The 25,000-nt window shown below is 46.2% G+C and overlaps 3 protein-coding genes and 1 long non-coding RNA gene across 23 annotated transcripts; 2 read left to right on the forward strand and 2 right to left on the reverse strand.

Moving 5' to 3' along the window:
• Positions 1–2,209: 2,209 nt before the first annotated feature.
• On the forward strand, positions 2,210–5,995 carry LOC120703664 (receptor kinase-like protein Xa21). Its single transcript, XM_039987810.1, has 4 exons — positions 2,210–2,223; positions 2,317–2,402; positions 4,143–4,312; positions 4,437–5,995. The coding sequence occupies exons 3-4, from the start codon at positions 4,204–4,206 to the stop codon at positions 5,894–5,896; spliced, it is 1,569 nt and encodes a 522-aa protein (XP_039843744.1). The 5' UTR covers positions 2,210–2,223; positions 2,317–2,402; positions 4,143–4,203; the 3' UTR covers positions 5,897–5,995.
• A 4,763-nt stretch (positions 5,996–10,758) lies between these two features.
• On the reverse strand, positions 10,759–12,173 carry LOC120702133 (putative UDP-rhamnose:rhamnosyltransferase 1). Its single transcript, XM_039985892.1, has 2 exons — positions 11,910–12,173; positions 10,759–11,853 (listed from the first exon to the last, which is right to left on the reverse strand). Exons 1-2 carry the CDS (start codon positions 12,171–12,173, stop codon positions 10,759–10,761), a joined length of 1,359 nt encoding a protein of 452 aa, XP_039841826.1.
• A 130-nt stretch (positions 12,174–12,303) lies between these two features.
• Positions 12,304–16,815, reverse strand: LOC120703665 (agamous-like MADS-box protein AGL29). 7 transcript variants are annotated; one of them, XM_039987816.1, is made up of 9 exons: positions 16,629–16,811; positions 15,036–15,294; positions 14,863–14,950; positions 14,606–14,686; positions 14,265–14,357; positions 13,554–13,673; positions 13,194–13,265; positions 12,856–12,933; positions 12,304–12,770 (listed from the first exon to the last, which is right to left on the reverse strand). In XM_039987816.1, the coding sequence occupies exons 3-9, from the start codon at positions 14,908–14,910 to the stop codon at positions 12,579–12,581; spliced, it is 684 nt and encodes a 227-aa protein (XP_039843750.1). In that variant the 5' UTR covers positions 14,911–14,950; positions 15,036–15,294; positions 16,629–16,811; the 3' UTR covers positions 12,304–12,578. The 7 variants fall into 7 exon arrangements, with proteins under 7 accessions (XP_039843750.1, XP_039843751.1, XP_039843747.1 ...); XM_039987817.1 differs by having other exon boundaries at positions 15,036–15,147; positions 16,629–16,809; XM_039987813.1 differs by having other exon boundaries at positions 12,305–12,770; positions 14,863–14,936; positions 15,036–15,147; positions 16,629–16,815.
• Positions 16,816–19,271: 2,456 nt separating this feature from the next.
• LOC120703668 lies at positions 19,272–24,198 on the forward strand. 14 transcript variants are annotated; one of them, XR_005687113.1, is made up of 9 exons: positions 19,272–19,819; positions 19,999–20,221; positions 20,335–20,441; positions 20,949–21,113; positions 21,250–21,354; positions 21,468–22,342; positions 22,736–22,804; positions 22,894–23,035; positions 23,713–24,192. It is a non-coding gene; the product is annotated as an uncharacterized LOC120703668 (long non-coding RNA). The 14 variants fall into 14 exon arrangements; XR_005687117.1 differs by having other exon boundaries at positions 21,468–21,518; positions 22,118–22,342; positions 22,736–23,035; XR_005687121.1 differs by having other exon boundaries at positions 21,468–21,518; positions 22,124–22,342; positions 22,736–23,035.
• Positions 24,199–25,000: the final 802 nt, after the last annotated feature.

A 25,000-nucleotide genomic window follows, 5' to 3' on the forward strand; every position in this document is an offset into this window, starting at 1 on the left:
AAGATTAATTCTTGTGGTGCACAAAATTATGATAAAGACGACTCTTGAGTGACCATACATTAATTATAGTCAATAATTTGTGGAGTATATACTAAATATAAATTAATTTAGCCTAAAAGAATTATGCATTTCACAACTCCAATTGACAGCTACTAATGCTGGACCACGTATAACTTTTCAACCTCTTCAGTCACTTTCAAGCGGAGTTGATTTTGCCACCTGAACACAGAATTCTACATGTCATTAAGAGTTTATTATGGTCCTTATCATGGCATTATTGCCAAATGTCATCTTCAAAACTTCAAAACTTCTACAAAGTTTACTGGTCCAATGTTAGTACATCAACATAATTGCAATAGTTCAACGCTTGAATTCATTGCAACACGCCAACAAACTACATCTCAATGGAAAAGTAACATTGTCGATTTTCACATATTTATGTCGTCGACGACGATAGAGATTATTGCGTTCAAAGGTGAAAAGATGGTACTCGTTTTTTTTTCTGCGAGTAATTATTGCAATCATGTTGAAAGTAATTGTTTCAAAATGAAACTCGCTTTATTGAACTTCTACTCCACCTGAAAAAAAAAGCTTAAGGTTAAATAGATACTGAACTTTGTTTTCCTGCATAATAGAAATAATGCAATATTAGGTGTACGTTCAGTACCAACAATTTTACCCCCTTTTTTGCTGAGTCAAACTTCCTAAATCCATAATTTTAGATGAAGTGCTTCACTAATAATTTTATACAGTAATATTATTTTAAATATTTGGCATGCCAAAAAGTAATCAAAATTTACTTGTCTTAACTTCAAATGCATGTAAAAAATACAAAAACTGCTGCTTTTGTTATGAAAATATCTTCATATTGTTTTTACTTTTATTATAATACAGTCAAAAATTATAACAAAGTTACATCACCAAGAGTATACATTTCTAAAACATCAATTTCCTAATGAAGGGGAGTAGGGGACAATTTTTTTTTTGAAAAATTAGGGGAAAAATATTCAAAGATGAATACGAAAACAGAAAAATATGCAGGCAAAGAAAATTCTCTGGTCAATTCATAATGTATTCTTTTTGTCAAAGGCAACGGAAGAGTTGAACTGGGACTTTTTCCCCTCAAAAGCTATGCTCCAGTATAGTCACCGATAGCCACATTCTCAAATGCATCTCAATGTTCCTGGTACTTAATTGTCATTCTCAACAACAATATATGTTCCAACCATAGATAATTGAGGCAATTCCGTGTGAGCCATTATAAAGTTCTCAATTCCTTGTGTGCTACTAGAAAAGTTACAATGTCACATGAGCCACTACAAGTTTTTAGACCCCTCCATATCACTACCGTTAGCTTTTGGTTTCAAGTTACAATGTTACAAGTTTTTAGATCCCTCCATATCACCACCGTTAGAGCATCTCTAGCAGACTACCTATCCCTCTTACCAATACTAAAAACTTGCCCTTTAGGTAATGGGAGGTGCTCTACAGCAATTGCTATTAAAAATATAAAAAATATTATTAGTAGAGATGCTGGAGATGCTCTTAGCTTTTCGTGAAATGGCAGCTACCAGCAGTTTAAAATGTCCATTTTGCCCCTCTTACAGGTGGGCCCCGCACATCAGACTTCTTCCTTAACTTCCAACCTCCCAATGGGCCCCGCACGTCAGTCTTCTTCACAACTTCCAAGCTCCCCCATTCTCTCGCCTTCCCTCTCGCGTCCTCGCCGGCGCCGCCCGCCCGCTTCAACCGCCATGAGCGAGCGCCTCTCGCCACTAGCCCCGCGCCACCGCAGCCCCTGGTCGGGCCACCGCTGCGCCCTGCCTCGGCACGGGCGCCACCCGGTGCAGCGCAGCCCGCCCTCGCCGGCCACCGCCTCCCGCCGCCGGTGATGCGCCCGCGGTAGGCCTACCTCAGGTTGCCTCCGGTGAGTCCGCGGCCACCCACAGGTGCGCCCTAGTCCAACGCAGGTCGCTATCTGGTCCTCCTCCGCCACCAAGCCCTCCCCCACCTAGGATTTGGCTACTACTCTGGTGGAAGGAGCTAGCAGTGGAAGATGCCAGCGGCCGACGGCGTGCCTGGGCGCCGCGCCCCTCCACCTCCTCCTCGCCTTTAAGTGCAGCTGGCCTCCTTTACCCCAAACCCTAGCCACCGCCACCTCCATTACTGCAGCCTCCTCCTCTTCTTCCCCAACTTCGGCCGCCACCAAATCCCCCTCCTCCGGTGACTCTCTCCTCAATTCCTCGCGGCTGCATCTTCTCCTTCGCTTCCTCGACCGATTTCGGCACTCACTCAGTCCTTTCCCCCGCTGCACAGGGCCTCCCGGCGGAGCTCGCCCATCGCCGCCTTCCTTGCCGTGGAAGACCCCCGCTGCCGCCTCGTCCCGCAGGAGCCCCTCGCCGGTGAGCCTCACCGCCCCCTGGAATGTGTTATGCGCGCGCTCCCATCCTCTTCCGTTGCCGCTCACCGCCGGCAAGGCTCCAGCCAAGCCTCGCCGCCGTGCGGCCGCTCTGCTTTGTGGTAAAGAAGGTGGAGTGGCGGGAAAATAGGATAGGGATGAGGGGGCTAGGTGAGAAAGTTGAGACATATCTGAGGCCCTGTTTAGTCACACCCAATAAACCCCGTAAACGGAAAAAAAACGTCATATAGAATGTTTCGACACATGCATGGAGTACTAAATGAAATCTATTTACAAATTTTTTTGCATGGATGGGATGTAAATCGTGAGACGAATCTAATGAGCCTACTTAGTCTATGATTTGCAACAATGATGCTACAGTAACCATCCGTTAAATATGGATTAATCATGAATTAATTAGCATCATTAAATTCGTCTCGCGATTTACAACCCATCTGTGCAAAAAGTTTTGTAAATAGATTTTATTTAGTACTTCAAATTAGCAATACTTTTTCGCAAAAATATTTTGCGTTTCAACTAAACAAACTAAACAGGGCCTGAATAGAGGTAAATAGGGCGGCTGACTTGCAGCAGAGCCCATCTGTAGGAGGGGCAAATTCGGACATTTTAAGTCACCGTTAGCTGCTGTTCCACCCCCAAACTAACGGCAGTGGCACGGAGGGTCTAAACACTTGGAGTAGCGGCTTATATGATATTGTATTTTTTAGTGGCACATAGGGAATCGAGAACTTTTATAATGACTTAGAGGGAATTGTCTCTAGATAATTCTTGTGAAATGGTAGTAGTAAAAATAATAAATCATTCTTGTGAATAAATGGTACACAAAATCAATTGTCGCTGATAATTCTTTATTGAAAATATTTCTTTGATAATCAGGCAGATATTAAAAACAATTCGTGTGGTGCACAGAATTATAATAAGTACTGTTGAGTGACCATCTGTCAACTATAGCTAATAATTTGTGCAATAATACTAAAAAAATTGTTGATATATTTCACAACTCCAATGGAGATTCTTCAAGGATACTGCACTGCAGCTATTATGCTGGACCACGTATAACTTTCCAACATTTTGTCACATTTTGACTAGAGTTGATTGTGCCATCTGAACACCAGAATTCGACATGTCATTATGAGCTTACGGTTCTTTTCATGGCCTTATTGCCAATGTCATCTTTCAGACGAGACTTCCAACTCTAAAAATTGTATTGGTCCAATGTCACAACATTAACGTCATTGGAATAGTTCATCTTTTGACTTCATGCAACACTTTTAAGTACATCTCAAAGGAAAAATAACATTGTCATTATCACACAGTTATTTCCACGATAGAGAGATTATTACGTTCAAAGTCACAATTATTGTAGACATTTGTTTTTTTGCGAGTAATTATTGTAGTCATGTTGAATGTAAATTGTTCCAAAATGAAATTCGCTTTATAGAACTTATACTCTGCTTAAAAGGTTTAAGGTTAAACATATATTGCACTGTGTTTTGCTGCATGTTAAAAAATAATGCACCAGTAGCTGTATATTCAATACCAACAGTGTTACCTGGACCATGCCCCTTTTTTTTGCTGAGTCAAACGTCGTGAATCCATATTTTTTGGATGAAGCTTTCCACTCATAGTTTCCAACAATTATATTATTTTAAATATATTGCACGTAAAATCTAGCAATCATGGAACACCAAACTGTTCTGTACTTGGTCCATGAAAATTTCAGGCCACAAACATGGAGCAGATATTTTGGCCACAAGTTGCCTTTATTTAGCGATTTGCACACCATGAGAAGGCAGTACTGCAGCGGGCAAGTGTTGAAGACCACAATACCCACACCCATCTTGCTGAAGAATGAAGGCCAAGATGGCATGTTACCCATGTACTACATGGCAGGTCTCGATGCTCTCTCTTCTTACCCACATCCTCTTGTTCGCATCCAGCTCTGTGTGTATCTACGGTGTCAAAGATGACCTCTCAGCGCTCTTGTCTTTCAAATCTTACATAACAAATGATCCAGGACAGGCACTGTCCTCTTGGGACGCTTCTGACAACGGCACCAACAGGCCGTCGTCCGATTTCTGCCAATGGAATGGCATCGCCTGCAATGATCGCCGGCACCCAGGTCGTGTCACGGCCATACGTTTGCGGGGTTCAGACCTAGGTGGCACCATCTCCCCACATTTAGGTAACCTCACTCACCTTCAAGATCTTGATCTGTCACAAAACAATCTGGTAGGTGAGATTCCAGTCAGCCTGGGCCGTTGCATAGAGCTTCGCACCATGAACTTGAGTGTGAATCAACTGTCTGGTTCATTGTTCCCCGATGCTCTTGGTCATCTATCGAAGTTAAAGGTATTCAATGTTCGCCACAACAATCTTACGGGTGTTATTCCCATTACTCTGTCCAACCTTACAGCCCTCACGAATCTTAGCGTCGAGAGCAACTACCTGCAGGGTCAAATACCAAGCTGGCTCTGCAACCTGACATCGTTGGCGGCCATAGATCTTGCGCTTAGCGGATTAAATGGCCAAATTCCTGCAGAACTGGGGAGATTAACTAAAGTGGCTTTCTTAATGATCCAGAGTAACCAGTTGGAGGGTCCTGTTCCTCCATCCATCTTCAATATGTCATCCATGGAACACTTGGATCTTTCTTTTAACCAGCTTTCGGGCTCCCTGGCACATGATATTGGCTTTCAGCTTCCTAATCTCAAGTTTTTCGGCACAACGGGGAACCAGTTCGAAGGTTTAATCCCAGCCTCCTTTTCAAATGTGTCTGCACTTGAATATTTTCTTCTACGTGGAAATCAATTCCATGGTCTGATTCCAAGGGATATTGGCAGTCACGGTAATCTGAAGTACTTTTCTGTAGGGTACAATCAGTTGCAAGCCTCACGTAGGGATTGGGACTTCCTCACATCCATAACCAACTGTAGCAAGTTGGAATTATTAGACCTTGAACAAAACAACTTTGTAGGTATTGTGCCGATTACCATCGCCAACCTATCTAAAGAGCTCTCATGGCTTTCCCTTGCTAGAAACCAAATAGCTGGAACTATACCGGCAGGGTTAGGGATGTTTCAAAGACTTACGAAGTTAAACCTGGAGGATAACCTCTTCACAGGTCCCTTACCGGTGGATATTGGTCGTCTTCCTAGTCTCCAGGATCTTGACCTGTCCCATAATAGATTTGAAGGACAGATTCCACAATCATTTGGCAATATCACAAAATTGAGCAAGCTTTCTCTATCCAATAACTTTCTGGGCGATACCATTCCACCAAGCCTTGGTAACCTGAGAACTCTTGTGTCCATAGATATTTCCTGTAACTTCTTGAGCGGTCGAATCCCACAAGAGATACTGAGCATTCCTTCCCTAACCATACTTCTCAACCTCTCCACAAATGCTCTGAGTGGCTCCATCCCAGCACAGATTGGACACTTGAACAACCTCGTGTCAATCGACCTCAATGAATAAGCTGACTGGTGCAATCCCAGACGCTGTTGGAAGCTGTGTCCAATTACGATTGCTACACTTCCAAGGAAATCTGCTACAAGGAAAAATTCCAAACGGTCTGAAAACATTGGGGGTGCTTGAAAACTTGGATCTCTCTAGCAATAACTTAACAGGCCCCATACCAGAATTCCTAGAGAGCATCAAAACTCTAAATCATCTAAACCTCTCCTTCAACAACCTTTCAGGTCCAGTTCCTGATACAGGAATATTTTCTAATGCCACTATATTGTCGCTCATAGGTAATAGCATGTTATGCGGGGGTCCACCATTCTTGCAGTTCCCATCATGTGCATCTATGCGTTCTCAGCATCAAATGCACCTATTATTAGTAGTCTTCTGCATTCTTGGAACTTTGATCTTCTTATTGTTCTCTATTGCTGCATACTGCTGCATCAAGAGAAGGGTCAAATCGAACACTGTTTATCAAGATAACTTATTTCTCAGTGAGACGCATGAGAGGGTATCCTATGATGAGCTGCGTTCAGCAACACAGTCATTCTCACCTGGCAATTTGATTGGTTCCGGAAGCTTTGGCAATGTATACATAGGAACTTTCGTCGTTGATGATAATTTAGCTACTGTGGCAATAAAGGTTCTTAATCTTAATCTCCGAGGAGCCAGTAGAAGTTTTTTGACCGAGTGCAACGCCCTAAGAAGGATTCGGCACCGGAACCTTGTGAAAGTGATCACAGTGTGCAGTGGCTTGGACCATAATGGTGGTGAATTCAAGGCACTTGTCCTGGAATTTATCTGCAATGGAAGTCTAGACGAGTGGCTGCATTCAAACACATTGAAAAATAGCCTGACAGCCAAAAGGCTCAGTTTGATGAGAAGACTGCACATTGCTCTTGACGTTGCAGCAGCGTTGGAATATCTCCACCACAATATTGAGCCACCCATAGTTCATTGTGACATTAAACCAAGCAACATACTTTTAGATGATGATTTAGTTGCACATGTAACAGACTTTGGTCTAGCAAAGATAATGCATGCTGAACTATGGAAGAAAAATTATGGTGGCAGTGAAAGCAGCTCATTAGCAGTTAAAGGAACAATTGGATATGTTCCACCAGGTCAGTTATTGTTGTTATTATTATTGTTATTGTTATTATTATTATTACTACTACTACTATTATTATTAATATTATTATCATCAGCATCTTTTCAATAGTTTTTTCCTCTAGTGAAAAAATGGTAACATCAGTGTTTTATTTATCCAAGTGAAATTGTAGTGTGAAACCCACTGCTTTACTACTCATTAGTTAACCGCTAAATCCTTCATATATATATATATATATATATATATATATATATATGTTTTCAGAGTATGGCTCGGGGTATGGGGTGTCCACGGATGGTGACATATATAGCTATGGGGTGTTGCTATTGGAAATGCTTACCGGAAAGAGGCCAACTGACAGTTTCAACCTTGGTGAGACAAGTCTAGTCAATCACGTAAAGATGGCCTATCCAAACAAATTACTGGAAATACTGGATGCTAGTGCAACCTACAGTGGAAACACCCAAGATGTCATGGATTTGGTCATTCATCCTGTGTTTAGACTTGCTCTAGCATGCTGTCAGGGCTCTCCAAGGCAAAGAATCAAGATGGACAGTGTGGTTGAGAAGTTGAATGCCATCAAGAAGGCATGCGCTGCTCTTATGGCTGTTCATGATGAAGGGAACGTAGCCACCTAATGTGGGCAAGCAACGAAAAAATATAGTATAACTAGATGATACCCCATGTGTTGCTACGGGGAGGGGAAGCTGAGAAAAACCTCTGTACTTATGTAAAGGATTGATATTTTTATAATGCCATGAAGATGTAAACTTTTAACAATAGTGACAAGGGCAAATATCAGCTCTAAACCCTAATTATCCCGGCAACAATCACTCTAATCCGCTGAAAATTTGTATTACAGCAAGGGCTTCCCTCACATAGGGTTTTCCCTTGAAACAGCAAGGCAATACCCTTCCATTTTATTTTATCCCCAAGGACTCTCATGTGGTCTCAAAGCTGGCATTACTGAGTCCTCTGTGTTTCAAGCATAAACCCTATCGTCGAAGCGGCCACTTCAAATGGATTTCCGTAGGACCCCCACGTCACCCTACCTGCCCCCCCCCCCCCATTTGATGGCCGGCAGGCCGCCGGCGGCGATGCTGAAGCCAGCCCCCGCGTCGTGCTCCCCCTCTCCCTCTCCCTCCTGCTCGCTGCCACGCCACTTGCCCCTTCCCAAACCTAGGTCGCCAGATCATCGTTGTCTGCCGATTTCTGGCTGATGCATGCTGGATCCGCCCACCTTGGCCCCGGATCTACGCACCCCTTCCTGGGGGAGCCCTCTTGTCGATGGTGGTGGTGCCAGTCAGGGGTGGGGCTACTCATCGTCATCTCGGCTTTTGGGCTCCAAATACGATCGTCTCTGGCCCGGATTTGCGTTCCCCCTAGCCAGGTGGTCTCTAGGGGCGGTGGCCACCGGCCAGAGGTGGTTTTGGCCTCTGTCGGCCTGTCGGCCTCTGCTGGCAAGGGCCGGTACCATTGCCCTTCGCATCTTCGGGGCCGCCGCTGCCTCTGGGCCTGCCCGCGTCGGCGCCCTTGGCCGGTCGCCGACGCGGCTCGCCCTCCCCTGGTGCCGTCCGCATGTGGTCCCGGAAATGGAGTTTGTTACCTAATGAAAACCATGTCTAGTGTTCCGAACCGGCAATGATGGCGCCCAGTGCATCATGTCCCTCCTAGGGGCGTCGTTACGGGACACCTTCATGCCTCCTCTGCCGGCCCGGCTCGGTGACCCCTCCTCCCGAATCAGTGTGTTCCTAGGCAAGGCTGCGGTGCTTCATGTTCAGCTCTAGGCAGCCCTTGACTTGGGGTTGGATTCCTGGTGAAAACCATGTCCGATGCTTCGGATTGGCGATGATGATGTCTGGTGCGTCATATCCCTGTTAAGGGCATCGTCTTGTGATTCCTTCATGCTCATACTGCTGGCAGTTTGATTTCTTTGTGGCTTGCCGTCTTATCAGTTTTGCCTACCTGTGATCTATCAACACATCATCACCATGTTCATTGAAACTGAGACTACTACGATGGATGCTTTGGCGCCGTTGTGCTGGCGGATACTTTGCCGCCCCTGCATCACTCGTCTGGTGGATGCTTTGCCGCCCTTAACTCCGATGGATGCTTTTCCATCATGGTTTCTACTTGTTAGTCGTCCTCGACTGATGCTTTGCCGTCATGGTGATGTTCTGGTGAATGCTTGGCCACCCCCATGTTGTTAATGGGTCTCAGCTAGCGACTTGGTGATGGCGCACTTTGTGTAGCTTAAGATGTTTTTTGTCGCTTGGTTTGGTTTGGTAGGGTGAGTGGAGCACCCCCCCCCCCCCGGGTTGTTGTGGTCTTTGTTTAGCTAGTTTGCATGCCTTTGTTTTTCTGGCCTTTTTTTATTTTTTTCTTTATTTTTAGTCTTTTGTGTAATTGGGTAGGTCAACTTCTGTTTGGCCTTCTGCAAGAAATGTCTGTAAACTGCAAGAAATGTCTGTAAACTGCTTTTTTCTTGATGAAATATGTGCTTAGACACGGTTGCGAAAAAAGGAGGAATTCTCTATCCTATGAGAAAAGAAAATGGAGAGATCCAATAGTTGTTGTTGACCTTTTTTTAATGAAGTTGTTGCTGAATTTGTTTCTGAATCCAAATGGTGACTAGGTCCTGTGATGGTCCTGTGATGTCGAGATTTTGCCCAAGGCAACTTGTGATATCATGGCAAATAGAGCCATACAACTGGTTTTGTGTGAGAGTGATATCGGTGGCCAGCGAACGGCCTGCCGGCCGACTTGCCTAGCAGCGCTCAGTAGCGCCCCCTGCCTGCCGCCCGGGGTTCGATCCCCGCTGGGGACGGATTTTCCGGCAGGCAGTGCAGGGGTAAAAAAATCTCTCTCGCTGTGCTCGCCGCAAGGTATGGCTTTTGTGGGCATGGGCCAGGGTTCGGGGGGGTTTTCCGCGGTCAGAGAAGCCGTGGTCGCTTCCTCTTAATGAAATACGGTGGAGCCATTTCACCCCGGCCGCGTTTTTTTTTTTTTTTGATATCGGTGGCCATACTGTATTAGTTTTTTGGAGTATTCAGATGATACATGACTGTTGTTTGAATTATGCACTTGTAAACAAATACATGTAATTAAAATTCTATGAAGAAGATCGTCTAGGTGATTATGGAAACTCACATAACAATGATACGTCCTAGGTACTAAGACATTCAGTCAGGACCTCAGACTAGGGATATTTTCCGACCGTATTCGAATTCGATCGGTCTAAAAGGGTTTTTATCTATCCGTATCCGATTCCAATTTTGAGTATCCACTATCCGTAACTGATTCGTATCCGAATGCTCAAAAGTTAAATTCTTATAATGTCGATATCCATTATAATCTTATCCGACAAAAACTAATACTATATGTATCCGACTCCGTATTCGAACACAAATATGAAAACAAATACGATATCAGTGATACCCGTCCGTATCCGATCCGTTTTCATCCCAACCTCAGACCATTAGACTATCAACTAGACTCGACTAATCGGTCTAATTGACTAGACTTGATTATATCATTTGAAAACATTGATAATAAGTCAATATTTTCTATTTTCTTCAAAACTATAGAAAATACATAACGTTTTCTTGTCCAATACTCATATTCTTTTTTAAAAATTGTATTCCTATGCTTTACATTTAATACACATTCCAAACACTGCACTTCATTATACTGCATGTTGGCTGAAAACTCAAAAAAAAAAAAAACTGGAAGAAGAACATAGGGCGCTGATAGAGTTCTCTGCTTATGGGCCCCTTCTGTGTTCCGACAGGTACCTCAGAAAATCTCGCAGGCACTGATCATCGGCCTCGTCATTTCCAAGCACTCTGGCGAGCTCTTTGGCCTTAGCCCCAAACTCCTCGGCGTCGTCCTCCACCATGACCCTCCTCAGTGCAGCCGCGATGTCCTCGGGCGCGAACGAGCCGTCCTCCTCGCCCCGCGCCACCTCGACGCCCATCTTCTTCTCCACGAGATGCCTGGCGTTGAGGCCCTGGTCGAACATCAGCGGGAGCAGCACCAGCTTGACGCCGTTCGCCAGGCCCTCGGCGACGGAGTTCCAGCCGGCGTGCGTCAGGAACGCCCCGACGGATCCGTGGGCCAGGAAGCTCACCTGAGGCACCCAGCCTCGGCACACGACTCCGCGCCCGCTAACCCGCTCCTCGAAGCCGGCCGGCAAGCCGCGCGTGCCGCTGTCGCCTTCTCCTCCGGTGCCGGCATCTCCGCCGGGTGCCCTGAATGCCCAGAGGAACGGCAGGCCGGAGGCCTCCAAGCCGAGCGCGATCGTCTCCAGCCGCGCGCCGGTCAGCTTCGCCTCGCTGCCGAAGGCCGCGTACACGACGGAGCCGGGAGCCTGCCCGTCCAGCCACCGCAGCGTTGCCTCGTGGCCGGCGACGCCCTTCGCCGGCGGCGGAGGGAACAGCCCCACGGGGATCACCGGTTTCTGGTACAGCTCGGCGAGCAGCCGCAGCCACTCCGGCTCGAGCTCCCTGCTGCTCCGGATGCCCACGACCTGGCTGCCATGGATGGACATGCCGGAGCGGTAGAGCTCCGCCACGCCGGACACGTCCGGGACGGCGGCCGGCCTGAACATCTCGCGCGCCTCGTGGCCGCGGTACGCGACGGCGGTCGGGAACGGCACGAAGTCGGGGACCTCGGTGAGGTGCTCCGGCGCCGTCTTGGCGTGCCTCCCGCGGCCCATGAGCGCCTCCGGCGGGCCGAAGAAGCTGAGCACGGCGGCGCTGTAGAGGCTGAGGTACGCGCACGGCACGCCGTGCCTCGCCGCGGCCGCGGGCGCCCAGTGCGCGGCGTAGTCGGTGAGGACCCAGTCCGGCCGCGGCGGCTCCGGCGCCCGCAAGGCGTCCGACACAGCGCGCCGAAGAAGGCGGCGTCGTAGGCCAGGCGCAGGTAAGGGCGGAGGTCGTCGGAGGGGAGGTCGATGCTCGCCTCGGCGCCCTCGGGCAGGTGCTCGACGCGCGGCAGTGCGACGTCCACGACGCGGATGAGGCCGCCGAGGTCGGGAGGGATGTCGATGAGCCGGCGGGTGTTGTTCGGAGTGGAGAGGAGGGTGACCCGGTGGCCCTGCCGAGCTATGCGCTTGGCGAGCTCTGTGAAAGGGAGGATGTGGCCGAAGGCCAGCCATGGCAGCAGCACGACGTGCATGCTGCAGGCGTGGTTGATGGCTTTGGCAACGGAAACCAGAGCCTTTTTTTCAGGGAGATTGATGGATATGCTCGTGAATTCTCCAATCAAATAGCAAATTGGGGAACCAGCCAGTCAGAAGCCACAAATCGCAACAAACCAGCCACCGATGTGAATCGCAACAGTGATTTTGTACTCAAATAACTACCACCAGACATGGATGGTGGATGCTGCTACACGACAAACTAGACAGTGAGGTGCCTCTCTTTTTCTGAACACCACAGGTTTTCTAGACCCGGTTTCTCCTTTTGTCGTATGAATAGGAAAATTTCCTTTCTCTCAAAAGATGAAAAGATGTTAACAAGTGGAATGCAATGCCTATCAGATAAGGCAGAAAAATGAGCAGAATTACAACAGGCAGCTTTATCAATCTCTTGTTATGCGAGCAAGTAAACCAGTGGGCGTCTGAACTGTTTCTATGTGACCGGATCCAATCAAATCGCGAAGGAGGAATCGCGTATCAAGAGGTGATAATCTTAGCTTTGTCTTCTCCAGTGAAGAGAGTAGCATCTCCTTGTACTTTTTGCGGTTCAACAGCGAAAGAATTTCCTTCCTACCCTGCACAACAGAACTAACTTATCTGTAAAAGATGTCCATATTAACAACTATGCAAAACTGAAAATATTTGCCAAGGTGCACAAACCTGGGATAGGCCTTTCAATATGGGGCCAATTCTCGGAATAGCAAACCAGTAAATGTTTGGATCAATAAGTTGGCATGTCTGGAAGGAAAAATGACCACAATAAACAGTAATATACTGTTAGTACTTAGTGAGCACTAGTCACCAAGATCTAATCTTTTTATTACCAAACTAGGTGTAGCCAACACTTATTAACTGATAAGCACAGAAACAAACAATAAAGTAAATACAGCCATATATATTCATTCGGTATTTCAAATGGAATTTGAACATAACTTTCTTGAAATTATGTCCACACTACCTGTGATAATGATCTTAAAACAAATGAGGAAATTACTTACCAAAAGACCAGCATTCATCAAAAGTGTTATATGTTTGTCTGTAACATCACCACCGCGTGATAACAGTGAACACTGCAATCAGAGATATCAGATATATTCGACTATTATTTTATTTCAGTACATGAAAACATTGGTGTGGAAAGCTTTACCACAGTGGCATACTATATCTTGGTTCATCACCTAGTTTTATTTAAGAAACTACAGACTAGAATGAAATGCCGTCTAAGGAATAGCAACACAAAAATTCCAACCGTAATCCATTGATATTTCTCAATAGCAAATGATAATTACCTCTAATAAACAAAAGGTCAAGATCTAATCCTGCACGGAAGTAACTAACACCAAATTCTTGATACTTACCAGTTCTAATTGATTAATGCTAACATCCAGTTTTGAAGGGACAACATATCTCTCAAACCACTCAAACACTTCACTACCATCTTGGTCTTCACCCCCGGACCACTTAATTGCAAAAGCAACCTGCATATGTTCCATGCAACAAAAAGAAGAAGATAAATTAATAGTTTATTATGAAAAACATAAAGCAAATATGATGGATTTATATATTGGTAATTTGGTATTTGAACATATTATAACTAAAGTTATAGTATGAAAAAGGAGAGAATAAGATGAACATATTCACCTCTGTAAGTTGTGAATGCATTTGGAAAAAAGTTAATATTCAAATATAAAGTAAATAAGATGCCCATCTGTTATTTAAACGTTTCCCTCTCTCATAATAATCCATGAAAATTACAGAATTCATCAAAAAAGCATGCACCAGTTTCAGGCATCTAAAAAATGCCTAAACATAGCATAGTGCAACAATCTGATCAAACTATACAAGTAACAGCTGGAACTAAATTCACATGGTGACAATACCAGGTCAAAACTTTTAATGAACAAATTATTCTGTTCAATATTTTGTACATAACTGCAAAGGGAAATGACTGCCTCTTGCCCTTTTACAACAGAATGTTCAACATGCACCTGTTCACATATCTATGATGGTATTTCATAGTCCAATTACTGTCATCTAGTGAGGCTATAAATGCCAGGGCATAGAGATACCTGTTTCAAATAATCATCCATGAACATGATTGCATGATCATCCTGCCCAGAACTAAGTTTGAATATACGCAGCACTTTGCCTTTCTTGAATGACTGCAAAACAAGAAGGCCTTTTTCATTTTTCATTGTCATAGTGATAACCAAGAAAAAAAAACTCTCAGAAATTTAGTTTTTTGTTATTATATCAAATCTCTGAATTTGACCGGTGATAAAATCTAGCATGGTCACATGATAATTCTAGAAACCAACACAGAAATACAGACAAGAAATGTATTGTTCCGTAAAACAAGCAATGCACTGATGTCCCAGAAAAGAGCAATAACATGAGTTTAAAAGAAAACCTCCAAGTCTCTGTCAACTTGTGTTCTATCCTTCACACTGCTATACAATTGTGACTGCAAAACGAATGGCTGCACCACAAGCTGCAAGTGATGGCAAAATAGGATGTAACTTACTCAGTACCAAAAAAAAAAGAAGCAATGAAACAAGTACACCTGATTAACAAGTACAAAATAATAAAACATGTTTCTGTGTGATCATTATTCTCTTATAGAAGGATTGGAAAGATGAGACCATATTTATAAGGGAGACAAAGTACCTTTTCCAGCTTTGGAAACTGGGTGCGCATCAATTGAAGAGCTATCATGGTATCGTTGAATGTAAGATTGTCCTCTGCATCATCAGAACTGTTAAATACAGTAATAGTTTCAGTTTTCTATGACTGAAGACACACAAGAGAGGCAACCAAACTGGAGAAAGAATAGCACCCACCAAGGCTTGAGCAGATTTGATCTCTGCCTAGAGGATGTTCATCATTATCATTAGGAGAGCGTGGTCGCTTTTTGGAAGACGATGCTTCTGTCATCTTGATATGTTGGCTCTCCTTTCAATTCAGACAGATGGCATCACATGAACAAGATGAAACGTCGGTGTACAATGACAGGAGTCAGATCCTCCGTTTTGCATGACATAAATTCATCGATTTTAAATAATCATAGTACTTGACTACTTGTGAGAAATCTTGCAAGATCTGGGCACAAACAAAAGAATGGAATTTCAAACTTGAATGGGAAAATCAAAATCACCATACATTTCAGGATGGTGCGAACATGATTAATGAATTGCTGATATTCAAGAGAAGCAGCTGAATTCGTATACTAAAACAACTTATGAGTTATGAATGCCCCTGCTCACTTATTAGCAAGTCGAAATTAACCACTAATACCAATCACAGTACCCATTTCTTGTCCTTTGATAGGCTAATGACACTAATATTATTGTTCCTTTGAGAGCCTCCTCAGACAAAATACTAAGCAATTTAGCAACAACCAAGCACGAACCAAACTAAAAGACCTTTTGCAGAGCCCCCCACCACGGCACTACTGCATCTGCGCAGACTAAGCAGAAGCCAACAGCTGGTCCACGTGGCGCTGCACGTTGTCCCTGAGCCGGCGGAGCTCCCTGGCGAACTCCGGCAGCTCAGCCTCCCCGAGCGCTTCCACGTCCGCCTCCCACCAGAACTTCCCGCCAGCCTTGACCACAGCCTGGCGCACCTTCTCCCCGACGGCGTCCATCCGAGCCTTCTCAGCCGCCGCGCGAGCCTTGGTCTCCTCCGTCCGGCGCACGATGGCCTCCACGGCCCCGCGGTCCGCGGCACTCATGCAGTCGCCGTCCTGAAGAAGCGCGAGGAGGTCGCCGTCGTCCTCGTCGCCGGGGGGCGGGTCGAAGCGGCGGAGGACGTGGTCGACGGAGGGGGTGCCCAGCGCGAACGCCCTGCCGCCGGGGGAGAAGACGACGAAGGCGACGTGCGCGCCGCAGAGGAGGGAGAGCTCGGAGCCCTTCTTGAGCAGCCCGGACTTGCGCTTGGAGAAGGTGACCTCTCGCCGGTCGGCGTCCTTGATGTGGCGGATTTCGATGCGCTGCCGCCCCTTGCTCGGCCTCCCCATCGTCGTGGCTGCCCTGAGGCTTCTTTCCTCTCCTTCTTGCCCTCGAGGTCTCTCTCTTTTCTCAGCAAGACGAGATGCGTCGATGCAAGGAAGGAGGGAGAGGGCAGGAGGGAGTATAAATAGAAGAAACGCTGCCAAAAATGGAGACGGGATCCGATTGGCGATTTCCTTTCTTGCATCCTTCCATCCTTCCTTCCTGGTGCGGTACGGTGTGGGGGAAGGAGGCGGCGGAGGCCAATCGGGGTCCTCAATTAATGGAGGAAAAATCAATCTCCTCCGCGCGGCGATTGAGGGAACAGAGAAAGGGAAATTCGGATCCGATTGCACACGCAGCAAATCCGGGGGGGAGAAGATCCAACGCAAGAAAGCTCGCTAGTGTGCAATTATTAACAGCAATGGGCTGGGGCTTTTGACTTACTAGCAAAGAAGGAACCGCTCCAACTTCAGATGATCTCCGCTCCTCTCCCCGCCAGCACAGGAGAGAAGGAAGGGCAGGAAGAGCGCGGCGGCGGGAGGACCTCCGGCGACGTCGAAGACAGGAGGCCTGTAGCTGCTGGTTGGGGCGAGCGGCGGGTGTGGGCCTGTGGGGGCAGGGGAAGGGGAAGGGGAAGAAACCAGGGGGGTGTTTAGTTGGGCTCCGTAGATTTTTTTGAAAAGATATTTTTTTACATTTGAAGTACTAAACATAGATTAATCACAAAAATAATTACAGAACTCGTATGTAAATCGCGAGACGAATCTAATGAGTCTAATTAATCCGGCATTAGAGGCTGTTCACTGTAGCATTACTGTAGCATTTTAGCGTCTGATTGAGCCTAATTAGGTTCATTAGATTCGTCTCGCCATTTACAGACAGCCGTTGCAATACGTTTTTTATTTCGTCTAGATTTAAGTCTCCATGCAGGTGCCGGAATTTTTTTTTGGAATTTTGAGTTTTGTAACTAAACACGGGCTAGATGAGGTAGGCCGTGGGCTGGATGGAATGGAACACTTCGTTATTGCACTCTCCTAAAAAATTGATGGTCCAACTGCATAGTATAGATAGGAGTAAAATGCACATCTGAGTCTCCAAACTTATTAATTGATTCATATAGGGTCTAAATCACTGTTAGGTTTGTTAAACCGTCAACGTGTCAAACTGACTAGACGTTGATGTGGACCTGATATGTGGGGCCCACATGTCAGACCCATCTCCCTCCTTCCTCTTCCTTCCTCCCGACCGCTCCCTTCGCTGCCACTCTGCTCCACCGGCACCCCTCCTCCACCTTCCTCGCCGGCCCAACCCGCTCCTCTTCCCGCCGGCCGTGGAGGCACCCCCTCCTCCTCCTTCCTCGCGGTCGTGGCGGCAGCCCTCCTCCTTCCTCACCGGCACAGCTCCGCTCCTCCTCTTCCTCGCCGGCCGTGGCAGCACCCATTCCTCCTCCTTCCTCGCCGGCCGCGGCGGCACCCTTCCTTCTTCCTGTTCCTTTAAAAGCCCAGGCCCCTTTTCTCCCAAAACCCTAGCCACCACCATCATTGCAGCCGCCCCTTACTTCCCCACCACCGGCCATCTTTGATTCGCCACTTTCGGTGAGCCTCCTCTCGATTCCCTGCACTGGGAGCTTCTACTTCCTCTCCTCGACCAATTCCTACGCTCACCCCATCTTCTTCCTTGCCATGCAGGTGCCCCGACGAGCTCCTCCCGTCGGCACCGCCACTCCTCGTCGTGCCGCACCCTCGCCGTTGTTCGCCATTCCTCGCCCTCTGGTGACCTTCGCCCCGCCTGGACCATGCCATGCTCTCGCCTCCTTGCTGCCTTTGCCGTGCCGTACTGTGCCGTGCCGTCGCTCGCCGTCGCCGACCGGGGCTGCGCCAAGCATGCCACAACGTGTTCCGCCTGCGCCCCTACCAGGAGCTGCCGCAGGGGATTGAAGAAGAGAGACCGGGCTGACATGTGGGCATCACATGTCCCCGTCATCACCTACCAGTTTACCATTAGATATGTTTAGTTGAAAAAATAGAGATTTGGACCTCTTACGAAACTATAACCAAATTTGTTGAGGTGAATGTACAATTTTGGAGTTTAGAAACCGGAATGACTCCTGCTGCCATGTTTAAAGACCGTCGGTGCATTTTATTCTATAGATCTATCTATCTTCTGTGCTATAAGGATCTAAAGAAATTGAAAGTCACTCCCACTAAAAGTCTTACCCCCACCTTCTCACAGAGGGCCTACTCATCAGAAAGTTTTTGATTGTCCCCTGGCCCAAAACCACCAATGCAAAAATTGATGATTCTAAAATGTTTCTGCCAATCCCCTCTGTTTTCTTGCACCGACCCTTGCCCTAGCCGCGCGCCTGTACCCACCCGGAATTTCCGCCCATCAATCGCCATCTCCTCCCTGCCCCACTCCGCCGCACGTCCCGCCACACGTCGCTGCACACCGCTCGCCGCACCTCACTCTATTGCTCGCCGCATCGCCACCCTCGCACGTCCCGCCGCACGCCGGCGCCCCCACCCCCGGCCCCGCGGTCATCGCACGCCGTGCGCCTCTTGATGATCGGGTTTCCTTCTATAGGACCATGTTGCCCGATCCAATCCCCCTCCCACGCCTCGCCCCCATGCTACGAGATCCCCTTTTCTGGCGGCGGCGCACCTCCAGGGGCGGACACAGGGGCGGACAGGGGCCTGTCCCCATGGTCCCCCAAATTTACATTAGAAATTTAAATTTTAATTAATTTTTATATAAATTTATATAATTGGCCCCACTAATAATGAAAAAATTTCCTGCCTCCGCCCCTGCGCTGCTGCGCACCTCGGATCCCACCGGCGGCGCCCTCCCTCCAACGTCTCTCTCCATCACCTGGCGCCTACCTCCCTCCGCGCGGGATGCAGCCAACGCGGGACCGGAGCGGCTCGGGAACGGTGTCTACGCGCGGGAGGGCGGCCGGAGGTCGAGGCGCGGCGTGCGGGATGAGTGGGCACGGTGCAGGAGCGGCCAGGCGGCGCGCGGGAGGGCAAGTCGCGCGCAGCAGGCGACGCGCGCCACCCGCCGCGGATTCCCCACGCGCGGGCGCGGCCGCCGTCCCCGCCGGAGGATGTGGGCCGCCGTGCAGGGGCAAGCGCGGGCGTCGGTGGTGGAGGGCGCTGGGCAGCCGCGCAAGCATCGAGATTCCTTTCTCCGTCACCGCTCCGCGCTTCTCCCCCAAGGCGGGCTGGCCAGCCACCACAGAGCTCGTCGAGGACGCCCTCCTCCGCGTCGGGCCTGACGACCCCATGCTTGTCTGCAGGAGGTGGCTCCAACTCGTCTGCGGCCCTGGCACCCGCCCCATGTTCCGTGAGTTCCACCGCGCGCCCCCGCGGCTGGTCTTCCTCGGCAACAAGGCGAGCTCCAACCGCTTCGCCCCCACTTCGTCCGTCCGCCCGCCCGCCCCGCGCCGACCTCGGCGGCTGGGCAGCGCTCCACTGGCGGGCGTTGTTGGTCGCCACCTGGGGTTTTGCCTCTGCATCGTCTTGGTCTCCTGGATGCCATCGCCTTCACCTGGCCGTAAAAGCCGAGCAGCACCCGCGCCAGGCCATCTCCCACTCTCAAGAATTATGTCGCTCCTGATCCCCTTCCTTTGTAACATGGTAAGCCATCTCGATTCACTCGTCCTATTTCTTGTTAGGCTCAGTTACGTACTAAACAGTAGATTACTCTTCCTAGCTAGAAACATATATACATACATACATTCAACTTTGTTTAGATCGCGTGATCTGTTCAGTTTAGTTCAGCAAGGTTACCACTTACCAACCATCTATCTGTTCAGGTACACATGATGATGCAATTGCCAATGTTCAGTTCAGTTTTATCAATGCTCAGACAGCTCGTTCGTGAAGAATAATGGATCAGGCTATGCCTGTTCAGTGTTCACGCGTTGAGAGTTTGTCTTGCTTGTTCATGCGTCTGATTCAATTTTTCAGTTCAAGCATAAATAATTGCTCTAGGCTTTGGAACAGATGGAGTCTGTTGTCAAAGCATTTTGTACCCAGGTTTTGCAATTTTCATCATTTGTGCTAGCACGGGCACTCTATTAGCATCATTCATCATAATTTTTCATCCAAGGAATTGGTCGAAATGTATAATGCTGAGATTCTAATGCTAGAGGATTTAACCGATGTCTCCGGCCCTCCAGAGTTTATGAGGCACAGGGTTGCCGAGCCTCATGAAGGGATGGAGGCCCTTGCTGTACTCGATCGCCGCAGGAAGGAGGTTAGCAAGCATCCACCTCCAGCTAAGTAGATTTATCGACTCGTTGAGGTGTTGACTTGCATTCTTAGTTAGTTGGGTTAGTAACGATGTCTTTATGAGACTGACTTCGACTTGATTGCATCGTACGAGTGGGAACACCCTGAATTCTGTTGGTAAAGGTAGAGATTGGTTAACAATGTAATTACAGATCTTGCAGTGTTTAGAGAACCTACTGTAGTTATTTTTCAGCAATAATCATAACATGTTAGGTTTCATTATGCAGAGTCTTGATGCTGCTTTAGTTCATAATCTGGGTTTCAACTTTGTGATGTAAGGTGTAGATTTTTGTTTGTACAAAGCTCACTATTCGAATCCATTATTTAGTTTGATAATTTGTGTTTGCAATGCTGTATGCGTTTTCCTCAACTACTCGCTATCAAAGCTATAGTTACGAAAAACAATTTTCCATTTTTTCTGCTTTCATAAAGTGGTAATTAATTTTCTTTACATTTGTTTTGAGACATTTAGGTTGCATTGGAAGCGCTTGTAGTGACCTTAGACTTCTTCACAAAGGTGATCCTACAAATTCGACAAGAGCTTCTTAACCTTAAGCAAATTGGAATGATTCATAATTCTGAAGGTATGATCGAGGGGCTGAGCGTTTGACCAAACAAACGGCGGGGTCTAGCAAAGGTTTGGAACATTGCATCTCAGTTTGGTACTGCAAGCCTGCAAATGATTAATTTCGAGGATTGCAATTGTGTTTAGTTTCAGTATCAGTTTGAGTCCACTAATTAATTCTTCAACTAATTCTTTTTTGTTCCATTAGGGACACAGTAGAGTTAACTAGAGAATTGGATTCAAAGGAAGGGTTAGAGCAACTTCTAGCATTGCAGCAGTATACCTGCTTACTGGTTGCCTGGTTGGATGTCTGGTGATTATCTCTTGTATCTTTTGGTTACGCAAGCTCCTCCCCATTTGTTTCCTTTTGGTTATAATTACGTGTAAAATACTAAAATGGCATGACACAGTTTTTTCCCTCTGTAGCTTGAAGGAGCTGCAAATAACAACTACTTGGTGAAACACGCACTAGCTTAAGTAAGTTTTGCTCTTTTGTTCGATTTGTCTGTGCTATTGTGTGCCACAGCTGCGCTTTTAGGTTTGAAAGCAATGATTTTTTAACATAGAATTCTAATTACATGTCCAAATGATATTGGTGGAAACCTAAAAAATAGGACGATTCAATGGCTTGATACCCTGCTATATGCTTTCTCAATACCATTGCATGTTCTTATTGTACTAGACAATAAAAAATGATTTCATGAAATGACCTATATTGGGTTTACTGCTGAGATAACCTGTATTAGTTCCTGCAAAAAAATATTTCCTTTCAAACCTAAAAGCGCGGTTACCTCCATACCCAAAGCCTGTGGCAGGTCTTCTTGAATGAAATGTTGTTGTTTGCTCTTATATAAAAAAAAGATGTTTTACATTCCTTGTATTTCTTAAACTGTACAAATAAAAATTGCATTTATCCTTTCACTGAAAAATAGATGATAGACAAACTTGCATTAATAGCTTTTTCTGTGTTGATTCCATTTGCACCTTATTCAAAACTGAAACTGCTTATTCATCCGGTGTTAGATATCTGTTAGGTTGTTACGACATGTATTGCTGATCAGATATCATTTGGTTAGAATCAGGTGGATGTGGTTATAGTATGGAGGATGTGGGGATAATTCTTTTCATTATCAGGCTTTGGGTTTTCTTCAGCCATCTCAAAATCCTGGATATGACATCTCTATTTTTCTTTGGTGTTTTGAGTACACAACTTGAGGATTATTTCATGAAAAAAAACACTTGATTAGAAGTGGTTCGGACCCCACCTAGCCATAGCACAGGGTGCCCAAGAAGCTACAGAGGTAAACATCCAAGTATTTTCCACCTATTATGTTCCTGCATTTTGGAGCGGGGTGGACGATGTGAGCTGCAGCGAACTTTTAACACTGAAAATATGGAGGCATGACTTATGCTGCTTAAAACTGTTAAATTCGAACTTGCAAGTTTTAGGTAGATACAATTACATTTATGTAGAGCAGAACACAAAAGCATTCATGTAGAATGCAAGGTATGTGGTGCTTGATTTGTTTTGTTTTTTTTGAAAAAAAACACAAGTTAGCCATTCGCCATTTATAACATAACAAAATGATATGAACTTCAGTTGAGCGCATATATAATGCATTTCACTAATTGAGCACATGGGTCTAAGAAAAGTCATGTATGTCAATAACCCTGTTGCAATTTCACTACGTCAGCTGAGAATTTCAGAAGTCGCACCACAGCCCTCGGTTTATATCCATTTCAATGCACAGTGCACTTATTAGGTAATGCCATCTGTTTAACATAGATTTAGACATATGTGCAAACTATAATTTCTTACCCCGCTCATTTTTGTGAGTTATTCTCCTTTCAGGAGAATTAGGGTACTAAGTGAACAGAACACACCAAACACCGTCCAATGGTAATGTTGGTATTAATGTTGGATCGTCAGCGTGGCTTTCCTGGTTCGCCTTGTGAGCTGATTATAAGGTGGTCCCTCACAATAAGCCCAAAAAGTAAGACTTTCTTCTTTCTTTGATAAAATTTTGAAATCTGCAATGTCTGCATGTTTCTTCAGAATTGTGTCTTTAATGATAATGCGCCCGTTCGGATGAGCTAGACTGGCTGGTTGGCTGGGCTGATCATGCATTCCGGTCCCAGCTGCTTCCAGCAGGTACAGTGATTTCATCAGTGGGTACAGTGATTTTCAGCCGGTACAGTGTTCCAGCCAGCTCCAGCCCAGCCATCCGAACAGGGAGAATAATGATTTGGAGGGCTGTGATCAAAGCAAACATATCCGGGAACAAACTCCATTCCAGAATATATCTACTTGTTTTCATATCACTTTTATAATCAGTTTCTAACAATTGTTTCCATTATTTAAGCAGAAAAATCTACTTGTACTCCCATGGGTATGTATCACTAGAAAATAATTGGATTAAATGCAAAATGCTCTACATCTTCATGAACCTTCTGTAGTTTTAGCATTACCATACAGCTGGAGTAGCTCTATCTAGAGTTGGAATATGTGCACAATGCCAGTATGCCACAATCCCTAAACTACTACTATTAGAAGAAATCTTATTTCACTATATCTGTGAGCAGATGAATGGCTTATTTCACTATATCTGTGAGTAGATTAATGGAACTCTATGAATCATAATGGTTTGTTGACTGCACTACACTTGAACAGGGTACACGAATTTCACTGCTCATTGAGGTGGATCTGTCAGACAACGGTATAAGTGCTCTAACAGGAAAGCTGTTATGGTTGTTGTCTGAGGCTGGAGGATGGATCTATTAGAATAAACCATGCCATGGTGTGTGCTTGGCGTGCATCGTCGCGCGTGAGTGCGTGCGTTCATTATTGAGTCATTAAGGTTGCTCTAGGGTCTGATTGAGTCCGTAGCATGTCCGCTGGCGCACGAAGTTCGTGCTCGTGTTCACGTCCAGTGTCGAGTAGGATGGTGCGTGTGTGTGCTTGTGCCTGCAGGTCGAGTTAGGGTCGGGGCGTCGGTGTGGCCACGTTCCAGGTTGTGTCCAGCATATTGTTTAGCATGTGCACGGGCTAACATGTTAGTTACGAAGGTGCAGGGATGGCTTAGAGGTGGCAGTTGGCGGCAGTAGCGGAGGAGCACAACGAGTCACGGGATCAGCATGGAAGACCGGTTTTCGCGGAGCCAGGGGCGGAGCTCTCGGTATGGCAAGGTGTGGCCGTTGCCATATCTTTTACCAGGAGTGTCTCTACTTCTTATACATGCTTGTATTTTCTAGTAATTTTCTCTACATTGTCACCATAAATGGAGGCTTGGAGCTCTTTCTAGCTTAGCTGCGCCACACCTCAACTTCAATCTGTCCTCCGCCACTGCGCGGAGCATGTGGCTCACAAACGGGAGAAGGTTAGGTCTCCATGGAGTGTACGTGTGCGTGAAAATTGTTGGTGATAGTTGTGCGGGCGCTGCGTCGTCGAGAGGCTATATGACCATGTAATCCTTGTGTAAGGTTGTTTGAGTCCAAGTTGAATAGAAGTCATACAGACCATTCGGTGGCCGTGTCATTCCTTGCCAAAACTTGTGTCTCCTGTTTATTGTCTTCCTATATGAATAAGTATATGTGAAAACGATCTCATAAAAGATGTACCATAAAATGCTACATTTCATAAATCAATTCGATTAAAGTATTTATATTCAATAATATTTTTATTTTTGAAGGTAGTTGGGTCTTGAGTTTATATAAATTCAACATCTATATTTTTGTGGTTTTTGAGGCTTAACTTGTTTTTTTATTTGTTTAATTTTAATGCCTGTGATACTAATTGTAGTTGCTTATTTGATTTTTGAAAATACACGTCCTTCTCATGCATACATATTATTGAATAATTTTATTTTATTTGATTTTCAAAAAACACGTGCGACACCACGTGCACTCTACTAGTAGAGTATAAGAAATCAATTAATCACCATCCATTGATTGGAAGAATG

The sequence above is a fragment of the Panicum virgatum genome, chromosome 4K (assembly GCF_016808335.1).
Source record: "Panicum virgatum strain AP13 chromosome 4K, P.virgatum_v5, whole genome shotgun sequence".
Classification (NCBI taxonomy): domain Eukaryota; kingdom Viridiplantae; phylum Streptophyta; class Magnoliopsida; order Poales; family Poaceae; genus Panicum; species Panicum virgatum.

What these genes read in the sequence shown, in the direction of transcription:
- LOC120702133 (XM_039985892.1), bottom strand. Translation starts at nt 12,173, where the DNA reads ATGCACGTCGTGCTGCTGCCATGGCTGGCCTTCGGCCACATCCTCCCT. An exon ending in TCCGCCCTTACCTGCGCCTG is followed by an intron (nt 11,854 to 11,909) that starts GCCTACGACGCC and finishes CGGGCGCCGGAG; the next exon opens with CCGCCGCGGCCGGACTGGGT.
- LOC120703665 (XM_039987813.1), bottom strand. Translation starts at nt 15,129, where the DNA reads ATGACAGAAGCATCGTCTTCCAAAAAGCGACCACGCTCTCCTAATGAT. An exon ending in TCAAATCTGCTCAAGCCTTG is followed by an intron (nt 14,937 to 15,035) that starts GTGGGTGCTATT and finishes CTGATGATGCAG; the next exon opens with AGGACAATCTTACATTCAAC. An exon ending in TGGATGATTATTTGAAACAG is followed by an intron (nt 13,674 to 14,264) that starts GTATCTCTATGC and finishes GAACATATGCAG; the next exon opens with GTTGCTTTTGCAATTAAGTG.
- LOC120703664 (XM_039987810.1), top strand. Translation starts at nt 4,204, where the DNA reads ATGAGAAGGCAGTACTGCAGCGGGCAAGTGTTGAAGACCACAATACCC. An exon ending in ACCCATGTACTACATGGCAG is followed by an intron (nt 4,313 to 4,436) that starts GTCTCGATGCTC and finishes CAAATGATCCAG; the next exon opens with GACAGGCACTGTCCTCTTGG.